This window comes from Carcharhinus amblyrhynchos, chromosome 11, assembly GCF_965287045.1.
Source record: "Carcharhinus amblyrhynchos chromosome 11, sCarAmb.v2.hapA, whole genome shotgun sequence".
NCBI classification, from domain to species: domain Eukaryota; kingdom Metazoa; phylum Chordata; class Chondrichthyes; order Carcharhiniformes; family Carcharhinidae; genus Carcharhinus; species Carcharhinus amblyrhynchos.
Window position 1 is genome coordinate 18,558,071 of NC_137334.1, and position 25,144 is coordinate 18,583,214.

The 25,144-nt window shown below is 45.2% G+C and overlaps 1 protein-coding gene across 1 annotated transcript in view; it reads right to left on the reverse strand.

The window, feature by feature from the left end:
* Positions 1 to 8,510: 8,510 nt before the first annotated feature.
* The window catches only part of LOC145349946 (pituitary tumor-transforming gene 1 protein-interacting protein-like), a 31,453-nt gene continuing 14,819 nt past the window's right edge, over positions 8,511 to 25,144 (reverse strand). The window contains exons 5-8 of the mRNA XM_080198650.1: positions 15,627 to 15,732; positions 14,227 to 14,292; positions 10,796 to 10,842; positions 8,511 to 9,366 (exon numbers count right to left, since the gene is read on the reverse strand). Of these exons, the coding sequence (XP_080054776.1) occupies positions 9,320 to 9,366; positions 10,796 to 10,842; positions 14,227 to 14,292; positions 15,627 to 15,732 (266 nt within the window). The 3' untranslated portion in view covers positions 8,511 to 9,319. The remainder of the gene's footprint in view (positions 9,367 to 10,795; positions 10,843 to 14,226; positions 14,293 to 15,626; positions 15,733 to 25,144) is intronic.

A 25,144-nucleotide genomic window follows, 5' to 3' on the forward strand; every position in this document is an offset into this window, starting at 1 on the left:
TGTACCTGGTAGTCCACCAGATATCTTTAAACAAGCCAGTCCTAGTTTCTTTCAACACTTTGATTTGATTTATTGTCACAAGTGTTAACATACAATGAAAAGTATTGTTTCTTGCACGCTATACAAACAAAGCACATCATTCACAAAGAAGGAAAGGAGAGGGTGCAGAATGTAGTGTTACAATCGTAGCTAGGGTGTAGAAAAAGATCAACTTAGTGTGAGGCAGGTCCATTCAAAAGTCTGACAGCAGCAGGGAAGAAGCTGTTCTTGAGTCGGTTGGTATATGACCTCAGAGTTTTGTAGCTTTTTCCCCAATGGAAGAAGGTGGAAGAGAGAATGTCCGGTGTGCGTGGGGTCCTTAATTATGCTGGCTGCTTAATGAAAAATACATTAAATGTACTCTATCCCAGGCTCCAGGACAAGGTGGAGTATGTTGGATTTGAAGGCGAGAAGCCTTGACTCACTCAGGGATGGCACTTGCACAGTTTGGAAGTTTCTTCCAGAAATGTGCACATTTTGGTGTTTGTAATTGGCAATGTTACGATGCAGAGGTGAGTCCCCTTTAACTCATTTTGTAATCTGGTAACAGTGTTTGGGCAAGGTGTTAACTGTTCTACATTAATGGTTAGAAGTTCATTAACAGAAATACCCTCATTTTGAGAAAATAATTAACACAGTTTTTAACCAACCAGGAACTTTAAACAAGTAATATATCGATTAAAGGGAGGTTCAGCTGGAATGCTGTTCAAATAAATACGAGGAGCATACATTACCAAAAGTTTAAAGTTTATTTATTAGTCACAAGTAAGGCTTACATTAACACTGCAATGAAGCTACCGTGTAATTCCCCTAGTTGCCACACTCTGGTGCATGTTCAGGTCAATACATCTAACCAGCACATCTTTCAGAATGTGAGGGGAAACAGGAGCACCCAGAGGAAACCCACACAGACACAGGGAGAACGTGCAGATTCCACAAAGACAGTGACCCCAAAAAGCTTGATTAATGAATCTGCCCTGTTTTGAACCAGGGACCCGTGGTGTGTTAGGCGAACATGATAATAATACTAATTTAGTCACTCACAAATAAAAACAGGTTTTGTGGCTTTGAAAAATCTTTGGCGTTCTTTTGTCAACAATGCTGTTGGTAAACTCTTTCTGATATTCGGTACCCTTTTACTGGATAGATGGAGCATTCGCTTAAGAGATACTTTAAGCTGGCAGGGAGCTGCTCTTGTCCTCTTTATGTATTGAGAGGTGGCAGCTTTTCTGTTCCACTCTACTGAACTGAACTAAAAACTCCAGGCAGGCGGTTGAGCTCCTATTTTTATATCCCTGATGAATTTTCAATTTTCCTGCCCCAGGATTGGTCTGATGGTGTCAACATTAGCAAATTTAAATTTGATAGGGTCCTGATTGCTGAGTGTCTTCTTTAAACTAATGGGCTATCAAAATGCAAAAACTTGCGAAGCCTGTTATCAAGGCAAGCCCGATGCTTGGTCCTGGTTACAAATGTTGCAATCTGTGTACTCTGTATACCTGCATTCCAGCACTGACACAAACCAGCTTTTAAAGGGATCTCACTTCACAAACCATACTTCACAACAGCATTTTATTTCAACTCTTCATTCAGTTGATAGCTCTGATGTCACTGTCAGGGATGGACAATGTCTGAGCAAGCCTCTTGTTAGCCACATGTCGAACACTAGATAAACCTTTTAGAAGTTATTACAATTCTTAATAGTAGCACACATTCCTCAGTTTTGTGAAAAAGGTGGAAGCCAAGATTTCCTCAGAGGTATTCAGGACCAAGTCTATTGCTTTTCCTTCTATCTTTACATTACTGCATCCAACTGCATAAACGCAGTGGCAACAAGAGTAGGTTAGAGACTGGGAATCCTGTGGCGAGTAAGTCACTCCCTGACTCCCCAAAGCCTGTCCACCAACTACAAAGGCACAAGTCAGGAGTGTGCTGGAACACTCCCCACTTGCCTGGATGGGGGCAGCTCCAACAACACTCAAGAAGCTCGACACCATCCAGGACAAAGCAGCCCCATTTGGTTGGCACCCCATCCACAAACACTCACTCCCTCCTCCACCGACGCTCAGTAGCAGCCGTGTGTACCATCTACAAGATGCACTGCAGCAATTCACCAAGGCTCCTTGGGCAGCATCTTCCAAACCCACAACCTTTATCATCTAGGAGGACAAGGGCAGTAGATACATGGAAACACAAGTTCCCTCCAAGCCACTCATCATCCCAACTTGGAAATATCGGCCGTTCCTTCGCAGTCACTGGGTCAAAATCCTGGAACTCCATCCCTAACAGCACTGTGGGTGTACCTACACCTCAGGGACTGCAGCAGTTTAAGAAGGCAGCTCACCACCACCTTCAAGGGGCAATTAGGGATGGGTAATAAGTGGCCTAGCCAGTCACTCCCACACCCTATGAATGAATAGCTGTAGATATTTTTGACTGCCCATTTTGATTTGTAGATTAATTATTCATTATTGTACTCCCAATTTTTCCAATTGCAATTTATTAAACATTTCATGAATATGAAACTTATTATTTTTATGTTTATTTATTCGTGTCACAAGTAGGCTTACATTAACGCTGCAACGAGGTTACTGTGAAAATCTCCTAGTCGCCACACACTGGCGCCTGTTCAAGTACACCGAGGGAGAGTTTAGCATAGCCAATGCACCCTAACCAGCATATCATTCAGACTATGGGAAGAAACCGGAGCACCCGGAGGAAACCCACATTAGGCACGGGGAGAACACACAGACTCCACACAGTGACCCAAGCTGGGAATCGAACCCGGGTCCCTGGCGCAGTGAGGCAGCAGCGCTAACCACTGTGCCACCGTGCCGCTCATTAAGATGTAGGAGCAGAAATAGACAGTTTGGCCCATCGAGTCTGCTCTGCCGTTCAAAGAGATTATGACTGACCTACACTTGCCTGTTACAGGTTTTCAATCGGTCACCTCCCCAGTTACGATTACGGTTTAGTTTACATCCTGTGTACTTTCTCGATACCGGTTACCATCAGTGGTGATCCTGAGGAAGACGCAGAAGAAATGTTCTGACCTTAACCAGAAGTAAAGTGAAAGGGGCAACCAGGGGGGGGTAAAGTGAACACATTTGACCTGGCCCAGCGGCAATGCCAACCTAATGGCATGAAAAATGCCACCTTACCCCAAACCCAGAAGGCAAGGCCGGTGGCAGCATGGATGGTAATAAACAGAGACCATTACCAGACAAGTATCGGGATAACGGCAACATGAAGGGTATGATGGAATAGGTACCTGCTTGTTCAAATCATTCCGGGAACTGGGAAAAGGGTGCAGATGAGAGGAAGCGACTGTTTAGGAAATCAGTGATCTGGTTGTCAGCTGAAATAACAAAGAGGAAATAGAGAGGGTGAAGGCCATTCGGCCCATAGATCATGCTTCACATTCAATAAGGTCATGGTCAGTTTGTGGTCCCAACGCCACCTGTCTGCCTCCCCTCCCCCCAACATAACCTTTGACCCTCCCTGCCCCCTTGACAAATCTGTCTAACGTGGCCTCGAATGACATACAGCGCAACCCCCTTCCGACCCCCAACCGCACCCCCCCCGCCTCCTTCTCTGGAGGAGAGAATTCTGAAGACTAACCGCCCTCAGAAGAAATTTCTCCTTATCTCCGTGTTAAATGGGAGACCCTCTTATTCTGAAACTGTGCCAAAATCTACCTGCTGGGTGCAGGGGGTATAGGGGGAGGACAGGGTTTGTGGGGGGGGATGTGGGTGGAGTTAGTCTTCACCACTAGAAATTTCCCATACTTGTCAGGGGTTTCTCTCCACTGAAGGAATGGTAGTTTGCCCATCAAAAGAAAAAAAGTCACATTGAAAGGCCACAAACCAATCTATTCCTGATGAAATGGAAGCCATATTGACGTAACTCTCCAAAAAGGCACATTGGAAACATTGGCAGAGACAACAGGAATGTGGGAATAGTCTTGGATAAGTTGGAATATTTCCAAGTGATAACACAGGCGTCGTGGGCTGAATGACCTCCCTCTGTTCTGCAAAGAGTTGTGAATGTAGCCCAGTCCATCACGTAAACCAGCCTCCCATCCATTGACTCTGTCTATACTTCCCACTGCCTCGGCAAAGCAGCCAGCATAATTAAGGATCCCACGCACCCCGGACATTCTCTCTTCCACCTTCTTCCATCAGGAAAAAGAATACAGAAGTCCGAGGTCACATACCAAACGACTCAAGAACAGTTTCTTCCCTGCTGCTGTCAGACTTTTGAATGGACCTACCCTATATTAAGTGGATCTTTACACCCTAGCTATGACTGTAACACTACATTCTGCACCCTCTCCTTTTCTTCTCTATGAATGGTATGCTTTGTCTGTATAGTACGCAAGAAACAATACTTTCCACTGCATATTAATACATGTGACAATAATAAATTTAAACAAATCAAACAGACTTTGCGGGGTGGGGGCAGGGGTGGTGTGGACTCCTTTTAGAGTATTTTTTCCCCCCCCCCCACAGAGAACAACACAGCACGGAAACAGGCCCTTCAGCCCATCCAGTTCAGGCCAGCTTGCGCAACTTTGGTGGATCACAGAGGGATGGGCTCCAGCAGCAAGAATGAAGTTTGGCCATGAATGGATCTCATTCCAGCCACGTTCTATTGTTGGATTAATAACTTGCCTTTACTTCTACGACCAATTTGACCGGATGTTGGGAGTCTGCGTCTGCGCTGCTTTTCCTAGAGGATTCTGTGCTGTCTCCTGATGTGCTCATCTCCCCCACCTCTCTCTCTCTCTCTCTCTGGCTAAAACCTCCACATTGTGGCCACTCTGTCCTCCCTTTCGCTTTCCCTTCCTCACTGTGACTTTCAAAATGCTAACTGCCGTTTGGAATTGGAACAGTCGCAGGGTTCTGTCTCTCTGGCCACCCCCCTCACTGGGCCCAAAACAGCCCCTGGAGAGCCCTCTACTCAGAGAGGAGCTGCCTCCCTCGGGGAGGGGAATCCTCTCCCTATCCTCACTCTGGGATAACCCAACACTATGGGCAAATAGGCCCTGATTTTTAACTCTTTTAAACACCCGTTTCTTGATCTGTCAGTTTCACCCAAGGTGTTCCAATCATGTCAGCAAGCCTACTCCAATAAATAAAACTACACAGACAAAAACCTCAGTCAGCAATATCCAGATCATAGCGATAAATCTCACTGTGCCAGAACTACTGCCAAATCAGGCTATTTCTTTACTCATTCACGGGATGTGGGTGTCGCTAGCTGGGCTAGCTTTTATTACCCATCCCTAATTGCCCCTTGAGCAGGTGGTGGTGAGCTGTCGTCTTAAACCGCTGCAGTCCCTGAGGTGTAGGTACATCCACAGTGCTGGTAGGGAGGGAGTTCCAGGATTTTGACCCAGCGACAGTGAAGGAACAGCTGATATATTTCCAAGTCAGGGTGGTGAGTGGCTGGGAGGAGAACTTGTAGGAGGTGGTGTTCCCATTTATCTGTTATCTTTATCTTTCTAGATGATTTGATTATTTTCAAATGTATTGGGATTTAATGAGAAGTGTTGGAATTTAATGTCGGCAAGTGTGAGGTGGTCCACTTTGGTAGGAATAATGGTAGGAAGGACTATTACTTACGTGGAGGAAAACTGCAGCAGGCGACGGTGCAGAGGGACCTCGGGGTCCTTGTGCATGAGTCGCAAAAACCCAGCTTGCAGGTGCAGCATGTGGTCAGGAAGGCGAATGGGATGCTGGCCTTCATAGCGAGGGGGATTGAATATAAAAGTAGGGAGGTCTTGCTGCAGCTGTATAGGGCATTGGTGAGGCCGCAGCTGGAGTAGTGTGTGCAGTTTTGGGCGCCGCAGCTGCGCAGATATTTTAGCCTTGGAGGGAGTGCAGAGGAGGTTTACTAGGCTGATACCGGAGTTGAGGGGGTTGAGCTACGAGGAGAGGCTGAATAAACTAGGCTTGTACTCGTTAAGAGTTTAGAAGAATGAGGGGAGATCTCATTGAGACATATATGATGATGAATGGGATGGATAGGATAGAGGTGGAGAGACTCCTCCCGCTCAAAAAAGACAGTAGGACTAGAGGGCACAGCCTCAAGATAAAGGGGGGGGCGGTTTAGAACGGAGTTGAGGTGGAACTTCTTCACTCAAAGGGTGGTGAATCTCTGGAATTCTCTGCCCGTTGAAGTGGTGGAGGTTGCCTCGCTAAATATTTTTAAGACGCGGGTTGATGGGTTCTTGATAAGAGAGGGGATTAAGGGTTATGGGGAGAGGGCGGGAAAGTGGAACTGAGCCACGACAGATCAGCCATGATCTTATTGAATGGCAGGGCAGGCTCGAAGGGCTAGATGGCCTACTCCTGCTCCTATTTCTTATGTTCTTATGTTGTATCTTGTGCACGATAAAGCATACTATTCAGAGAAGGAAAGGAGGGTGTAGAACGTAGTGTTACAGTCATAGCTAGGGTGTAGAGAAAGACCAACTTAGGTCATTGTTGGGAAGGCTCAGTGGTTAGCACAGCTGCCTCACAGCGCCAGGGACCCAGTTTTGATTCCCAGCTTGGGTCATTGTGTAGAGTCTGCACATTCTCCCTGTGTCTGCATGGGTTTTCTCTGGCTGCTCTGGTTTCCTCCCACAGTTCGAAAGACGTGCTAAATTCTCCCTTTACTGACGACCATGAAGCCATTGTCGATTTTTGGAAAAACCCACCTGGTTCATTGATGTCCTTTAGGGAAGGAAATCTGCCGTCCTTACCTGGTCTGGTCTATGTGACTCCAGAGCCACAGCAATGTGGTTGACTCCCAACTGCCCTTCAAGCAGGTATAGGCTACTGACTTGAATGATCAATCATGATGGTGATGAATGGAGTAGGCTTGAAGGGCCAAACGGCCTCCCCTTATCTTCTATGTTTCTAACTAGGAATGGGCAGCGATACTCATGTTCCACAAGTGAATGAAAAACCATTAGATCATGCTAGATCAGTTGCCATCTTTAAGCCTGAGATTGATACAAAGTGTTAAGGGATAATGGGCCAAAGGCAAGTATGTGGCATGAGGCCACAGATCAGCCAGGATCTCAGTGCTGCTAGAGACTCGAGGGGCTAAATGGCTTGCCTCTGTTCCTATTACCCAGGCAAATAAAACTGAAGAGAAAACCTCAAGACCAATGAAAAAACTCAAACGTCTCTCTCAAGCCCCTGCATGGTGCAGATCACACAAACAATGTGTGAAGCCTCTACAGCTTACAGGAATATTTCTGACACCCACAAATATAGTTGCAGTCGATCTGCATTTTCCATCCATCTGTCCTCACTCCAACCATAACCTGATATTGTTTCTAATAGATAAGATCTGAGCTTATTATTCTCACTGCTGTACACATTAACTTTAAAAGGTTCTTTTGTAAACCGTACCCACAGACTGGACAGTACAAAGATTTGGGGAAAAGAAACTGCTCACCGCAACACTTGAAAACACTCTTGTACCATGGCTGCGATTCTCCCAGCTGGCCCCCTCAGGCCAGGACTCCCGCAGCTTGTCCCACGGTCGGATTCTCCAGTCCCGGGTGACGACGATGTAGCCGAGTGCTATATCCTCTGCTCTCCACTGGCACTGGTGTGAGAAAGATGGAAGAATTCTGCCCTGTATCTCAATCCAGTGAGGGAGATGGTCGATCATGTTCTCATTCAATGGTAGTGATGGAACACACTTTCACTCTGGTGCCGATATTTCCCATGAAGGCAAAAGAGACAATGGCATCGGACACACCAATATGCAAGATTCATTTCAGCGGGACTTTACTGGAACACTAGTGTTCTCATTGAACAGCCCGGGAATGTAGTCGCTGTATGCCTTTTGCCTATTCCTCAGTACGGAGGCACATTCTCAAACTCCCAGCCACAAAAACAATCTACAAGATAATTAGGAGCACGGACAGAGTGGATAGTCAGAAGCTTTTTCCCCCAGGGTGGAAGAATCAATTACTAGGGGGCACAGATTTAAGGTGCGAGGGTGGGTGCCTGGATCCTGCTGTCGAAGGAGGTAGTGGAAGCGGATACGATAGTGACTTTTAATACATGAATAGGATGGGGATACAGGGATAAGGTCCCCAGAAGGGTAGGGAGTTTTAGTTCAGACAGACAGCATGGTTGGTGCAGGCTTGGTCGGCCAAAGGGCCTGTTCCCATGCTGTAATTTTTTGTTCTTTGAGATGGGTTGAACGTGTGTGGGACAATTTCTTAACATCGCACTGCAGCGACAGCAGCCCCATCGATGCCTGTCACCCAAGTAGGAACAATATTCTCTCTGTTGCCTTGAACGATGCTTTTGTTAACCATGTCTGCAGGTCACTCCCTCCCTCCCTCAAACACAGTCATCTCCCCTCAGCATGACACAGTTTAACTCAACTTAAAAATCCCAGTGCCCATTTTTTTATTTTTGATACAGTTCAGCAGTTTAAAAAAAGATTTTCGCAGTCCCCCCCCACCCCCCACACACACACACAAACAAAGCAAAGTGACACTAATAATATTCGCTAGTCATCTCACAGAGTGCAACATGAGAGATAGAAATCAATGTGTGAATACACACCTCTTCCAAGGCACAAAACACAAACCCGTTAAAGAGAAAGGCACTAATTTGGGTCCTAATTTGCGCCCCCTTTGCCTCACAGTCGTATGGCCGTTGGAAATGCAGCATCTTCTTGTGCTCTTTGGTCTATACCTGGCCGTAAAAAAGAAGATTCCCTCAGACCCGCGATCGCTGCAGAAGCTTTAAGAGCTGGAATCGAGACACAAATGTGGCACAAGGGGCAGGAAAAAAAGGAGCAAGACACTGAATGGCACAGGTTTGGCTCTGGAATCGGACACGTGTCGTGTCAGAAACGCCCCATTAGAACGAGTCTTTTTATATACTTTGAATTAATTCTGGTTAAGGGGGAAAAAAAAAGAAATAAAGGAATGCGGAAACCTAGTCTCCAGTGGGCTGGTCCATCTCCAACAAGTGCTGGTGTCAATCTTTCCAGTGTGAATACCAGAGACTATGGGATACAGCCTTAGAAATTATTCTGCAGGCAGGATTAAACAGTAACTGGCCCAGAGAAGTTTTAAAAAAATAGTTCCCCGTCCCCCAAGGATTAAAAACGAACCGTAGCCCTGGACTGTTTGATTTCACTGTCTCTGGGGTTTGGGAGGGAGAGGTTAGTAAATACAATATACAATAATCAAAGATTGAGCTATTGGAATACAAATCATTCAGACTCCTTTGGCATTGAGCTGGGTTCCGCGTTAGTTGTTTTCGAATTTGGAGTAGGCATTTGTATCTTTGAATAGACCTGAAACAAAAGCAAAAGTTAAAGTCAGATTTCTTACTTACACCTTCCATAAAAGTCAATCAAAATCCGATTTCCCTTCTAACCAGCTTCCCGATGGGGTTTCCCATGGATTACAGCACTCGTTAGGAATGCCGATGGGATAGGCCCATTCACTCACTCAAAAGCCCAGGGGTTTATTAGCAGCTCTGTTACTCTCAAATGCCCAACTGGAGAATGAACCTCACCAAGACAGGCATTCCCCTTTTAACGGGACTAACAATCCAGCAGGTCTTTCGGCTGGCAGGCTTGGAGGCCTTAAGAGGCTTTGTTCTCTGTCCAGTTGGGCTGCAGGTTCTGTATCACCTCCTACTCCCTCAGCCACTTGAGCCTGTGTTTACATCCTTAGGTATCCAGGCTCCAGTGTGTTTCTCCAACCCACTGGGGTCCAGTTGCTAGGAGTGCAAGATATTCAAATTAACCTTGCATTCACACCATCTTACAGGATAGAAATTGGGGGTGGGGTGCGGGGAAAAACAGGCAAGAGAGGGGGAGGATCTTGGCTGATCTCATTTCGGCCTCAGCTTCATTTTCCTCCTGTTCTCCATAAGCCTTCAGCCCATTGCTAATTAAAAATCTGTCCATCTTCTCCGTAAATTTACTCAAGTCCGGCATCCACCCCACTCTGATAGTGAATTCCTCAGACTCATCACCTTTTGAGAGAAGTACTTTCTCTTTATCCCTTTATAAATTTGCTACCCCTTATCTTAGACCTGTGACCTCTTGCTGCAGAATGCCCCACAAGAGGAAGCATCCTCTCTACCCTGTCAATCCCCTTCATCATCTTGTGCACCTCAATTAGGTCACCTCTCATTATTCTAAACTCCAGGAAGTATAGGTCTAAACTGCCCCATCTCTCTTCGCATCTCTGGAATTAATCTAGTGAACCACCTCTGAACTGCCTCCAATGCCTCAAGTAAAGGGACCAAAACTGTACAGAAAACTTCAGGTGTGGTCTCACTAATGCTTTGTACAGTAGCAGCAACACTTCCCTGCTTTTATATACTCTATTTCTTTAGCAATAAATGCCAAGATTCCATTTGTTTGTGTCAAGTATCAACACTGCCAGGGGGTCAGTGGAGCCACATCACCCATCTCTGCTGTTAAGAACAGGGTTTTCCTGCTCGTCCCACTGTAACTTCCGGTGCTGCCAAAGTCAATGGGATTCTGCCACATCTAGGTCTTGCTGTTCTGGAGACAGCGAACCAACCAAATGTCTTCTGACTTTGGCGGGGGTGGAAGATCCAGCCAGTCAGAGAGGCTGGAAATCCCAGCCAAATGTCATTTTATCCAGCTAGCTTCCCCTACAGATCTCATTGAGTGACTGCAGCGAACCAAGCACAGCAATGGGCTGCTTTAATAACTTGTTGAGGGAAACAATGTGCTGCCTCACCATATTTCTTCCTGATTTCATCGTGTCTGAGCTTCATTTCGCTTTTCCTGAAAGATAAGTAGACAGGAACTTGAATCAACACCAAGTGATCAGGCCAAGAGCTCTGAACATTACAGCTTAGTAATAGCACTGACGTTACACAGCCTGAGGGGTAGGGGGAGTTTTACTGTCATAGACCTCTACAGTGCAAGAGACCTTTTGGCCCATCGATTGAGTCTGCGCTGACCAAAATCCACTCAGGCCCTACCCCCATACATTTACCCTAGCTAGTCCCCCTGACACTAAGGGGCAATTTAGCATGGCCAATCCACCTAACCTGCATGTCTTTGGAGTATGGGAGGAAACCGGAGCAGCCGGACGAAACCCATGCAGACACGGGGAGAATGTGTAAACTCCTCACAGACATGACCCAAGTTGGGAATTGAACCTGGGTCCCTGGCACTATGAGGCAACAGTGCTAACCACTGTGCCATCTCTTATTACACAGTCTGCAGAGGGCTGGTAATGTCCAAGACTAGGCTTGCCCCATCTAGCATTCCTGACTAAAGCAGTAGATTTAGCAAGCCATTCGATTTAGTAAGAGATAGATTGCACAGAGTAAGAGCTAATCCTGCTCAGAAGAGTGCCTGTAGTGCTGGCAATGAAGCCCAACTTGAAATCATTTTGCTAGCCTTTACTTTCAGCTGCTCAGAGATCAAGCCACACCCCAGGGCCCTAAGATGTCAGAGCAGAAGTAGGCCATTTGGCCCATCACGTTTGCTCCACCATTCAATGAGATCATGACTGATCTGACGTGATAATCCTCAGCACCACTGTCCTGCCTTACCCCCATACACCTCAATTCCCTTACTGATTAAAAATCTATCTCAGCCTTGAACATACTTAATGACCCGGGCTCTACAGCGCTCTGCGGTTAAGACCTCCACAGATTCATTACTCTCTAAGAGAAGAAATTCCATTTCATCTATCTGAAATGGATGACCCCCTTACTCTGAGATGATGCCCTATGGTCCCAGACTCCCCCACAAAGGGAAACAACCTCTCAGCATCCACCCTGTCAAACCCCCTGAGAATGTCATACGTCTCAATAAAGTCACCTCTCATTCTTCAAACTCCAGTGAGTACAGACCCAACCTACTCAACCTCAAGAAAATCCCTCCATACCCAGCATCAACCCAGTGAACCTTCTCTCGACTGCCTCCATCACCGGTATATCTTTCCTTAGATAAGGAGGCCAAAACTGTTCCGTATTTCAGGTGTGGTCAAACTCATGTCTTGTAACTTTTTTAGCAAGGCTTCCCCATTTTTAATTCCCTATTCCCTTTGAAATAAAGGCCAATATTCCATTTGTCTTCCCAATTACCTGTTGAACTTATTTTGAGTCAGAGGTTTACAGCATGGAAACAGCCTTTCGGCCCAACTTGTCCATGCCACCCAGCTTTTAATCACTAAGCTAGTCCCAATTGCCCAGGTATGGCCCATACCCCTCCAAAAACCCATCTTACCCACGTAACTGCCTAAATGCTTTTTAAAAGACAAAGTCGTATGCACCTCTACTACTACCTCTGGCAGCTCGTTCTAGACACTCACTGAAACAATTGTCCTTTTGGACCCTTTTGTATCTCTCCCCTCTCATCTTAAACCTATGCCCTCTAGTTTTAGACTCCCCTACCTTCGGGAAAAGATCTTGATTATCTAGCTGAACTATGCCACTCATTACTTTATAGACCTCTATAAGATCACCCCTAAGCCTCCTATGCTCCAGGGGAAAAAGTTCCAGTCTATTCAACCTCTCTTTATAACTCAATCCATCAAGTCCTGGTAGCATCCTGGTAAATCTTTTCTGCACTCTTTCTAGCTTAATAATATCCTATAATAGGGTGACCAGAACTGTACACAGTATTCCAAGCGAGGCTTACTAATGTCTTGTACAACTTCAATATCCCAACTCCTGTCCTCAATGTTCTGACCAATGAAACCAAGCATGCCAAATGCCTTCTTCATCACCCTCTCCACCTGTGACTCCACTTTCAAGGTGCTATGAACCTGTACTCTTAGGTCTCTTAGTTCGTGGTGAGGTGTTGGGGAGATTATAGAACAGAGTAGGTCCTGCCCTGCTTCAATCTACCAAAATGCATTACCTCACATTTATCTAAATTAAACTCCTTCTGCTTTTCATCAGCCCAATTGATCAAGATCCTGTTGCAATCCTAGATAACCTTCTTCACTGTCCACTGTGACACCAATCTTGCTGTCATCTGCAAACTTACTAACCATGCCCTCTATATTCGCATCCAAATCATTAACATATAATGAATAACTAACAGCGGACTCAGCACCGATCCCTGAGGCACACCGCTGGTCACAGGCCTCCAGTTTGAAAAACAACCCTCTACAACCACCCTCTGTCATCAAGCTATTTTTGTCTTCAGAACAAAGAACAACCCAGCATGGGAAACAGGCCCTTCGGCCCAACCAATTGTATCCAATTGGTTATCTCATCCTGGATCCTGTGAGATTTAACCTCATGCAACAACCTATCATGTGGTAACTTGCACGCTAGCTTTTTGTGATTTATGCATGAAGACCCCCAAATCCCTCCAAGCTGCAGCTTTCTGCAGTCTTTCTCCATTTAAATCAGCTCCTTTATTCTTCCTACCAAAGTGCATTACTTCACACTTTCCTACATTATGTTCCATCTGCCAAGTTTTTGCCCACTCACCGGTCTATATCCCTCTGTAGACTGCGTCATCCTCACCACTTGCCTTCCCACCTATTTGTGTATTACCTGCAAACTTGGCAATAGAACATTCGCTTCCCTCGACTAAGTCATTAACGTATATAGTCAATAATTATGGCCCCAGCATTTTGTGGCACAATTGTGACTTAGAGGAGGGAAGTGAGTGTACTATTGTCAAGCAGCACTCCACTAGTTACAGGCTGCCATCCTGCAAATGCCCCTCTTATCCCAACTCACTTCTATTAGTCATTAGTTAGCCAATCCTCTGTTCATACTACTTCCAACTCCATGGGCTCTTAATCTTAAGTAGCCTTTTGTGTGGTACCTTATTAAGTGTTTTTTTGGAAATCCAAGTATATTACATCCCAGTTCCCCTTTATCTATCCTGCTCGTTACCTCCTTGTGGAGGTGCCTCCTTAAAGCTGCAGAGATTGAATGGCTAGCCTGTGTAGGACACTGAGAATGAAATCCATGGGATCATCTGGATCCACAAGATTGGAAAGGTGTCCAAAAACTGTGGCAATCCAACACAAGCAATGACCGACTCATTTTCCTTTCAATGCAGTGCTTTCAAAAGGTGGCTCACCACCATCTTCTCAAGAGGCAATTAGAGATGGGCAATAAATGCTGGCCTAGCCAGCAACACCCATAATCCACTAAAGAATGAAGCAATGTTTTTTTTATTGCTTACCTTTCTTCCTGTCGCATTCTCCTCTGTTCCTTTTCTCTTTCCATTTTCTGATCTATTGCGTTGTTCCTAAACAAATCAAACATTTTAAAGAGAGACACGCCACCTTCTTGAAATTTATTACTTACCCACACCCTTTCCACTTGTTTGCTAGCAACTTATTTTTATCAGAACATAGAACATTACAGCGCAGAACAGGCCCTTCGGCCCACGATGTTGCGCCGACCAGTTAAAAAGCAATGACCCTCTAACCTAAACCAAACCCTTTCCATCCATAAACCTATCCACGGATCTCTTAAACGCCTCCAAACTAGAACCTTCTCACCTAACATTTTTTTGGTACCTTGGAGCGTGGCGCGAAATCACTTGCATTCCAACTGACAGCAATTACCAGGCACTTGCCACATAACAAGCTATACTGGACCAGGTGAAATCTCCCACCATTAGGACAGGATAGTTTGGGTCTCTGCTTCAGATAGCCTAATGATTTAATCGCTAGACTGTTAATCCAGAAACTCAACTAATGTTGTGGGCACCTGGGTTCAAATCCTGCCACTGCAGATGATGGAATTTGAATTCAGTAACAAATATCTGGAATGAACAATCTACTGATGACCATGAAACCATTGTCAGAAAAACCTATCTGGGTCACTAATATCTTTTAGGGAAGGAAATCTGTCATCCTTACCCAGTCTGGCCTACATGTGACTCCAGAGCCACAGCAATGTGGTTGACTCTCAACTGCCCTCAGGCAACTAGGGATGGGCAATAAATGCTGGCCAGCCAGTGACACCCGTGTCCCATGAATGAATAAAAAAAATTGATCAGTTGGAGCAATATGCTGGATTCAAAAATCAGCCAATAAAAGCTCCTGCAAAGTGATGCTCTCTTCAACCATGCCTGCTCTCATTTCACAGAATCCCTACAATGCAGGAGGCCATTCAGCCCATCAAGTGTGCACCTACCACAATCCCATCAGGCCCTATCCCCACAACCTCACATACTTATCCCACTAATTCCCATAACCTATACATCTTTAAGGGACAATTTAGCACGGCCAATCCACCTAACTCGCACATCTTTGGACTGTGGGGGGAAACCCACACAGACATGGGGAGAACCTGTAAACTCCATACAAAGAGTGACCCAAAACTGGAATTGAGCCTGGGTCTCTGGCGCTGTGAAGCAGCAGTGCTAACCAGTATACTGAAGTACATCAGAGCCAAATATGGTCAATGCAGATAAACTGAATTTCACTGCACTTTGTGACGGCCAGTTTGAAAGGTTTGTAATATTCTTTCAGATATTTTGTGAATAAAACTGTAAGATGTCAGGCAGCGATAATGGGAGCACTGACTATTTCACCAGCACTCTGGGTTTTGGGTCAAAGACCAAACACTTACTGCTTGTTCTTGCGACTCCTGCAGCAGCAATAGCAGCAGATGCACAGCGACAGGATGAAAATTCCCCCAACCACCGACATGGCAATGATCAAAGCCTCAAAGTTCACTGCAAAAGGGAAAAGAAAAGGGGGTTTGTTACACATTCTCTACATTTGAAATGTAAACCGTTATTCAAGCTTTACCTCACGCTCTGGAGAAAGACGGGCTGTTTGAGGAGGGCTGCAGGAAAAGCCTGGGAACCACAGGCTGATGAGCCTCACGCCTGTTGCGAGTAAATTGTTAGAAGGTATTTTAAGAGACAGAATCTACAGGCATTTAGAGATACAAGGACTGATTAGAGACAGTCAGCACGGCTTTGAGTGTGGAAAATCATGTCTCAAATTTAATTGAGTTTTTCGAAGTGGTAACCTAGAAGGTAGATGGGGAAGTGCAGCTTATGTTGTCTACATGGACTTTAGTCAGGCCTTTGACAAGGTACAGCATGGTAGGTTGTTGCATAAGTATAAATCTCACAGGATCTAGGCTGAGATATCTAATTGGATCCAAAATTGGCTTCTTGACAGAAGCCAGAGGGTTGTTGTTGAGGGCTGTTTTCCAAACTGGAGACCTGTGTCCAGCGGTGTGCCTCAGGGATCAAGGCTGGGGGTCGCTGTTATTTGTCATTTATATTAATAATTTGGATAAGAATATAGGAGGCATGGTTAGTAAGTTTGCAGATGACACCAAGATTGGTAATATAATGAACTGTGAAGAATGTTATTTAGGATTGCAATGGGATCTTGATCAATTGGGCCAGTGGGCTGACGAATGGCAGATGGAGCTTAGTTTAGATAAATGCAAGATGATGCATTTTGATAGATCAAACCAGGATAGGACTTACTCAGTTAATGGTTGGGTGTTGGGGAGAGTTACAGAACATAGAGATCTAAGGGTACAGGTTCATAGCTCCTTGAAAGTGGAGTCGCAGGTGAACAGAAGTGGTGAAAAAGGCATTTGGCATGCTTGGTTTCACCGATCAGAACACTGAATACAGGAGTTGGGACGTCTTGTTAAAGTTGTACAAGACATTGGTGTGGCCACACGTAGAGTACTGTGTACATTTCTGGTCACCCTATTTTAGGAAGGATATTATTAAACTCGAAAGAGTGCAGGAAAAAATTGCGAGGGTGCTACTGGGACTTGATGGTTTGAGTTATACGGAGAGGTTGATTAGATTGGGACGTTTTTCCTCTGGAACGTAGAGGCTTAGGGATGATCTTATAGAGGTCTATGAAAATAATGAGAGTTACAGATCAGCTAGACAGTCAATATCTTTTCCCAAAGGTAGGGGAGTCTAAAACTAGAGAGTGTAGTTTAAAGGGAGAGGGGTGAGATACAAAAAGATCCAGAGGGGCAATTTTTTCACACAGAGGGTGGGGAGTGTCTGGAACGAGCTACCAGAGGGAGTAGTTTTTTTAAAAAGCATTTAGACAGATACAGGGGTAAGATGGGTACAGTGGGATATGGGCTAAATACGGGCAATTGGGATGAGCTTAGGGGTTAAAAAAGGAGTGGAATGGACAAGATGGTCAAAGGGCCTGTTTCCATGCTGTAAACCTCTATGACTCTAAATGGAAGTAAATAGCACAGAGCCAACAGGGTCAGCTTTCCCCCTTTTATCTCAGCTAGCAGCACACAGAAAATTCACAGGCACGTTACCAACGTACGGAGAAGCACTTTTCCCCATTGGGGAGGTGGGTTGAGGGACATGGAAAATCCAAAACAGCTGTCAAGATGGCACAGCAGGGGGCATACAAAGACAGCCCTCATCAATGAAGCTCAATCTAGTGAAGAAATCAGAAAGCTTGAGCGAGTAGTTACGGGGCTCATTATAATAAAGTCCTGCTCGTTTTCCCTTATGTACGAGTATTCCAGCACTGCTTGGAACCCAGCAACATTGATGCAATCAATCCTCACCTCTCGCCCGGAGCACTGCTTTGGATAATTACATCATTAGCTCTAATCTTAACTTTCCCTGAAAACTCCCCGCAGCCAAAATTCCTTTCTACAAAAGCCAGATTCTGCCAACCTATGGACTCCAGGTGACCTCCTCTAATAGTTTGTTTCACTTCATTGGACTGATCACACACTCGCCCTGACTGACACCTCTCACCTTCTGCCACTATTTGCATTCTTCATCCCTTAATGACACCATTAACATTCCCCTTTGTCTTATGTCCAAGAATCATAGAATCCTTACAGTGCAGGAAGAGGCTATTCACCCCATTGAGTCTGCATTGACTCTCTGACAGCACATCCCACCCAGGCCCCATCTCTATCCTTGTAACCCCACCTAGTTATCCCACTAAACCCCTATACTTCCTGGGACACTGAAGGACAATTTAGCAAAGCCAATCAACATAACATGCACATCTTTGGAGTGTGGGAGGAAACCCATGCAGATACGGGAAGAACGTGCAGACTCTGTAGAGTCACCCGTGGCCAGAATTGAACCCAGGTTCCTGATGCTGTGGGGTAGCAGTGCTAACCATTGTGCCACCACCTTTATCAATATCTGCTTTGCCCCATCCTATCCCTGGTCGTCTATTTTTTCCCCAACTCCTCTCCCAACTAAACGTTTTGTACGTTTTTACCTTTCTTCAGTTCTGTAGTAGAATCACAGATCTGAAACATTAACTCTGTTTCTCGTCACAGCATTTTCTGTTTCGATTTCAGATTTCCAGCATCCACGGTATTTTTGCTTTTATCTTTATTACGGCAGTCCTCAATGTTTGTTCAAATCACCCTCCAGGTTGATGAGCTCTGGTTATAGGGAGCTCTGTTGAGTTGGGACATTCCCAAAGCATTCCAAGTATTTGTCTTTTCCCTCTCCCTTCTATTCTCCAACCAGGCTCTAAGTTAACTGTTCACAAGCTGCTTTATGCACCTCAACCAGACAAGCAGCAAACCCACTTGCATCAAAACACAAGTCCTTACTGGTATGTCTGCATATGTAGTTTTCAATGTATCAAACACATTTGTGTATATCAGGAGCTGTGAATTGGCACAGTGGTTAGCACTGCTACTTCACAATGCCAGGGAACCAGGTTCAATTCTCGGCTTGGTCAGTCTGTGTGTGGAATCTGCACATTCGCCCTGTGTCTGCTTGGGCTTCCTCCTGTTTCCTCCCGCAATCCAAAAGATGTGCTGGTTAGGGTGCATTGGCCATGCTAAATTTTCCCTCAGGGTACCCAAACAGGCGTTTGGTGACTAGGGGATTTTCAGTGACTTCACTGCAGTGTTAATCTAAGCCTTCTTGTGACAGTAATAAATAAATTTTAAAACTGAACTAATCCAAAAACTAGCAGTGCTTATTCCCAATCTGTTTGCTGAGTGAGGAACCAAGCGAAAACTGAATCTTCATGGAAGATAAAAGCTCACTGAGAAAATGGCACATTGTTTGTTGTAAGTGTGCACAGAGTCTGGTCAATATCATGCTATGTGAAGCAATCTGTGTGTTCCCACAAGTACATATCCGAAGTACAGTGTCAGCATGGGGGAGAGGAGGAGGAGGAGGAAGAAGAAGAAGAACAGCCGCCGCCGCCACCACCACCACCACCAGGACAGGTTAAGAAATCCACCAATGCCTCTACTTTCTCAGAAGACTAAGGAAATTTGGCAGGTCACCTACGACTCTCACCAACTTTTACAGATGCATCATAAAAAGCACTCTTTCTGGTTGCATCACAGCTTGGTTTGGCTCCTGCTCTGCCCAAGAATGCAAGAAACCACAAATGTGAATGTAGCCCAATCCATCATGTAAACCAGCCCCCCATCCACTGACTGATTATACTCCCGCTGCCTCAGAAAAGCAGTTTGCATAATCAAGGACCCCACTGACCCCGGGCATTCTGTCTTCCAACTTCTTCCGTCGGGAAAAAGATACAAAAAGTCTGAGATCATGTACCAACCGATTCAAGAACAACTTCTTTCCTGCTATCAGGCTTTTGAATAGACCTACCTTGCACTAAGTTGATCTTTCTCTACACCCTAGCTATGACTGTAACACTACATTCTGCACTCTCTCCTTTCCTTCTCTATGAAAGATATACTCTGTCTACATAGCGCACAAGAAGCAATACTTTTCACAATATGCTAATACGTGACAATAATAAATAAAATCAAAATCATCTAGCAATGCAGCACACCAGTTTGATGGCTAGCCTGCTTCAAGTTGACACTAATGGTTAATCAGAAATTTTAACCTGCTTTCTACATTCATTTGTATCGAGATGGACCAGTTGAGCGAGAATATTAGATTACCCTCTTGCAGAAACAGAAAGGCTTTGAACATACTTCAATCCAACACCCCCTCCTTTCCCCCTTCCCCAATCCCTGGCCTCACCATCACTGCTTAGTTTTCTATTGTGCAACTGCCTCTTTTGATGAACAAGAAAACTCTCCAGAAAATCAACCGAGTCTTCCAGCTAAATGTTTCCTTGTAAAGCCAACAGCACCTACGAACACAAAACATAGAGCAGAAGGTGGAGGAAGCTTGTGATTGACAGAATCCTCTGCACGGCACTTGAGAGGCTTTAATATTTTGTGCGAGTTGTTCTGAACAATGGGGATGTTATAGCCTGCGTTTATATTGTTAGAAGTGGCTCATAAATAAAGAACCGATAATTCTGCCTTTAGGACATGGACACTGAATTTGGTAATGTGAACTCAAAGCCAGTGCACAGATGCATTTCTTGGGGTCCAAACTAGAAAATTGCAGAGATGCCTCTGATAAGAAATTAACTTTAAAAAAGATTCTTACAAAGCCAATGCTCAGAGTGGGCCATGCAGATCCAAATCCATCTGTTTACTCCAAAAGCCAAACTGAATCGAATTCATGGTCCCCACAAGACAGACAAACAAGATCGAAGCTGACAAGAAAAGGCATTGCACCTGACCTTGGGCCTGATCTGAAGCTTGAGTCAGGGGTATAACCAGTTTGCCTGGTTTATCCATTTGTGTGCTTTGGATCAGCTTCAGTGAGTGAGGGAGACAATTTTATGATAGGTTATCTTGCTGTATCTGTCCATCAGCAACATTAGCTTCATTCCGTGAATAGTAACGCTGCAGCATTCCAAGTACCCACACCCAGCCAACCTGCTCCTGCTAGTCTCAAAGTTGTGCTATTGCACTGCACTTTACAACATTCCCACTTCACTGGACCTCTATTATTACACAGAATCAGAGGATTCCTACAGTGCAGGAGGTGGCCATTTGGACCATCAAATCTGCATCAACAACATTCCCTCAAGGCCCTATCCCCGTAACCCCACATACTTATCCTTTAGTCCCCCTGCCACTAAGGGGCAATTTATCATGGCCAATCCACCTAACCCGCCCATCTTGAGCGTGGGAGGAAACCAGGCCACCCTGGGGAACATGCAATCGCAACACAGACAGTGACCCGAGGTCCAAATTGAACCTGGGTCCCTGGCACTGAGGGGCAGCATTGCTAACCGCTGTATCACACTGCATTGCTGAGGGAGCTAAATCGGAGCACGTGGAGTAAACCCATGCAGACGCGGGGAGAACATGCAAACTCCACACAGACAGTGAGCTGAGGTCAAAATTAAGTGCTTTTATCCTGAACATTGGAGTTGGGGAGAGAGGGTGGGGAACAGAGGACCAGGGGAGAGAGAGAACAAGAATTGCAGAGGCAACGTGGTATCACATGGGCCAAGGAGACCAAGAAAAAGTTGGCGAAACCATACCACTTTTCACCTCCCACATATTTAGACTAAACATTAATTAGACAAAAGCCAGTTACATTCACTTGTGTGTACTTAACAAAAAAATCCAAAAATTTAAATGGTGATGTTTTCTTTTTGTGCTGTACACTCCCCAACTTTCCCCTTTGATTTAGCAATCTCCAATTCAAATAACCACAGCTTTTAAAAGCTGGGCTGACACCCTAGGTGCTACTGAGGGAGATGTCATCTTTTGGTTGGGACTATTAAACCAAAGCCCTGCTCAGGAAGGCACAAGAGACCTCCACCCAATATTTATCCCTCAACCAAAACCAGTGAGAAAAACAGATTACCCAGTCGATGCCTCCCTGCTACGTGTGAGAGCTTGCTGTGTGCAAACTGGCTGCCACTTTCCGTATATTATCAAAATATAGTCGCGGTAAAGTATTTCATGGTTGCAAAATGCCCAGAAACTTCAAAGTCATAAATAAATAACTCTTTCTATAATTTATATAATTTAAATTGCTATCTGTGAGCAGACAGGCTTCATTAAGATTGCAACAGCATAATTGCAATAAGCTATTATAAGCATATAGTTTATCCAATAGACTGTAACAATCCCTGTTCCCGCAATGCTGTTATCCATTAAAGTCAACATATTGACAAGGATTATAATGCTATTTACCTCACAGCAAATGCTAAAAAGGTTTAGACTGAATTCTGTACAAGTGAAGGAAAAATACTGCGGATGTTGGAATCTGAAACAAAAACAGAAAATGCTGGAAAACCTCAGCAGGTCTGACAGCGTCTGTGGGGAGAGAATAGACCCAACGTTGAGATGGACGATCCTTTTCCTGCTAGTAATGCCTACTCAATTAAGATCTAAAAATAAGTGGGATTTTCACACAATCCCTAGAATCACAGAATCCCTACAGAAGGAGACCATTCGGCTCATCAAGTCTGCACCAATCACAATCCCACCTAGGCCCTGCTCCCATAAACCCACATATTTACCCTGCTAATCCCCTGACAAGGGGGAATTTAGCGTGACCAATCAATCTAACCTGCACATCTTTGGCATGTGGGAGGAAACTGGAGCACCCACAGGAAATCCACAGACACAGGGAGAATGTGCAAGCTCCACAGACTGTGACCCAATCCAGGAATTGAACCCGATCCCTGGTGCTCAGCAGCAGCAGCAATGTTAACAGCTGTGCCAATGTGCTGCCCCTAATGCCACCATGCTTCCCATTAGTGGCCAATGAGAGCCAAGGGCAAGTTTCTGTCCCTGCTTTGTAATGTTTTGACAAGGGTGTAAAAGTTCTGAATGTAGGCAGGAGTACGAAAGTGTCGGACCCACACATTCTTACACATTTATGAAAATTCCTCTGGAAATCTGGTCTAATGCACCTTATTGAAAAAAATAGCAACAATGGCACACACTGGATACAAGGGGACTGAGACAATCAGAGCTAAGAGTGGGTTTAATACACCACAACACATCTGCTTTGAGATTCATAATAAATCCACCCTGTGCTGGTTTTCATTATTGAACACGCTTTCTGTGCACATCTGCACCAATGGGTGTTGCACTTATTGCCTCCATCTTCCTGGGATCACCTGACATTGGAGCACTGCTTCCTTCCTATCAAACTATTACTAAATGTGGGTACAATTCAGATCAATTCACCCAGGCCCTGCAGAACGCACCTCATTCCCACCGTTCATCAGTGGGACTGACCCGAGGCTGGGGTTCAACCAAATTCTTGAAATTGGAAAAATGCCAAAGTCGTTCTACACTGCAAGAAACTACAAAGAGTCGTGAACATAGCCCAGTCCAACATGCAAACCAGTCTTCCATCCACTGATTCCGTCCACATTTCTCATTGCCTTGGAAAAGCAGCAGCATAATCAAGGACCCCACGCATCCCATTCTTTCCTCCACCTTCTTCCATCAGGAAAAGATATAAAAGTCTGAGTTCACGTACCAACCGACTCAAGAATAGCTTCTTCACTGCTGCTGTCAAACTTTTAAATGGACCTAACTTGTGTTAAGTTGATCTTTCTCTTCACACCAGCTATGACGATAACACTACATTCTGCACTCTCTCCTTTCCTTCCCCCCATCTACTCTGTGGTATGCTTTGTCTGTATAGTACGCAAAAGAAGCTTTTCACTGTATCCCAATACATGTGACAATAATAAATCAAATTAAATGCATGAAGTCATCACAAATCAGTGGGGGAATTCGGTGACAGATTCTCTTGCAGAAGTTGAGGCAATCTAGGTGAATAGGGCTGTTTATAATGATAATGATGGAGAAAAGGGGCCCCCTAGAGTGACACTATTTTCCATGATAGCTCCGACATGTTAAATTCCAAACATTCAACACCCCCACTTTTCACTTCCTCAGCAAGTTAGAGTCATAGAATCTTACAGTGCAGAAGGCAGCCATTCGGCCCATTGAGTCTGCACTGACCATTATTCTACCCACGTCCCATCCCCATTACCTCATACGTTTGCCCTAGCTAGTCCTCCCGATACCAAGGGTCAATTTAGCATGGCCAATCCACCTAACTTGCACATTCTTGGAGTGTGGGAAGAAACCCAAACAGACATGGGTAGAACGTGCAAACTCCACACAGGCAGTGACCTGAGGCCGGAATTGAACCCGGGGCCCTGGCGCTGAGAGGCAGCAGCGCTAGTCAGTGTGCCGCTGTGTTGCCCAAGTGCAATTCTGCATTTCATTCATGTGATCTCGGGAGGAAAAACGCAAGCACGAAGCTAACTTCCAGATTTGCTTGAAAAACGGCAACTGCCTTTTGAAAACAAGCAACAAGTGTGCCAAATGAGTTCAGTTCCTCAAAACACAGTTACAGCTCTGTTTCACAAAAGGTCTCTGCCACACTAAGCAATTTTGCAACTCCGATAATTCAAGGGCACTGGCACCAATTCTGTTCCAACTGTGGTAATGGAACAGGCTTTATTTTGCCCTGACCGTCGCATCTATCTCCAAAGGAAACTTCTTAAATTACAGATGGAAACTCATTGTGACAAGTGGTTCAGCTGGCAGCAGCAGAACACTTTCAGGCTGCTTTTCCCCATGTAACATTGACATGAGAATGGGCAATTTTAACAGCGCTCAGTCTGGGAGAACATCATACCTGTCCTGTCCTCCTCCACCGTCCACACAGAGCGCACTTCAGAGATTAAAGTCAAGGGTAGCACCTGCACTGAAGCTACCTAATTCAGGATCAGATATAATAGGAACCTGAACCTCTTCTACCCATAACGCATAACAAATCTTGAACTGTGGAATATGCGTGTGGGGAGCTCTGCAGTTCCTGAAACAGTACCAGGGACTGGATCGGGTGACAACAATTGCTGTAGAGGTGGGGACCAAATACAATGCCTTTGATTCTTTCAATGGCAGGGGTATGTGTGTGTGTGTGCGTGCGTGAGATGATGCATGTTATGGTGCAGGGGGTGCTAAAGAGATGCCATTGGCAGAGATATTTTGGTTGCTAGCTCGGAGTAAAACCAAGTGAGGGCAGCCACACCAAATGGGAGGCGAGTCGCTGGTCAAAGATGGTGCTGGATGATGTCAAAGGCTGCAATGAGGGCGATGGGCACCACATACTTGGAGGATGGCATTTGAGACTTTGATTAGGCCAATTTCAGATGGACAGCTAACTGGAGAGATTCAGGTTGGAGCAATGGGAAAGAAGGGAACACTCTGGCTAGAAGGGGAGGTCAGAGACCACACAACAATTTAGGAGGGCGGGTTTTCGT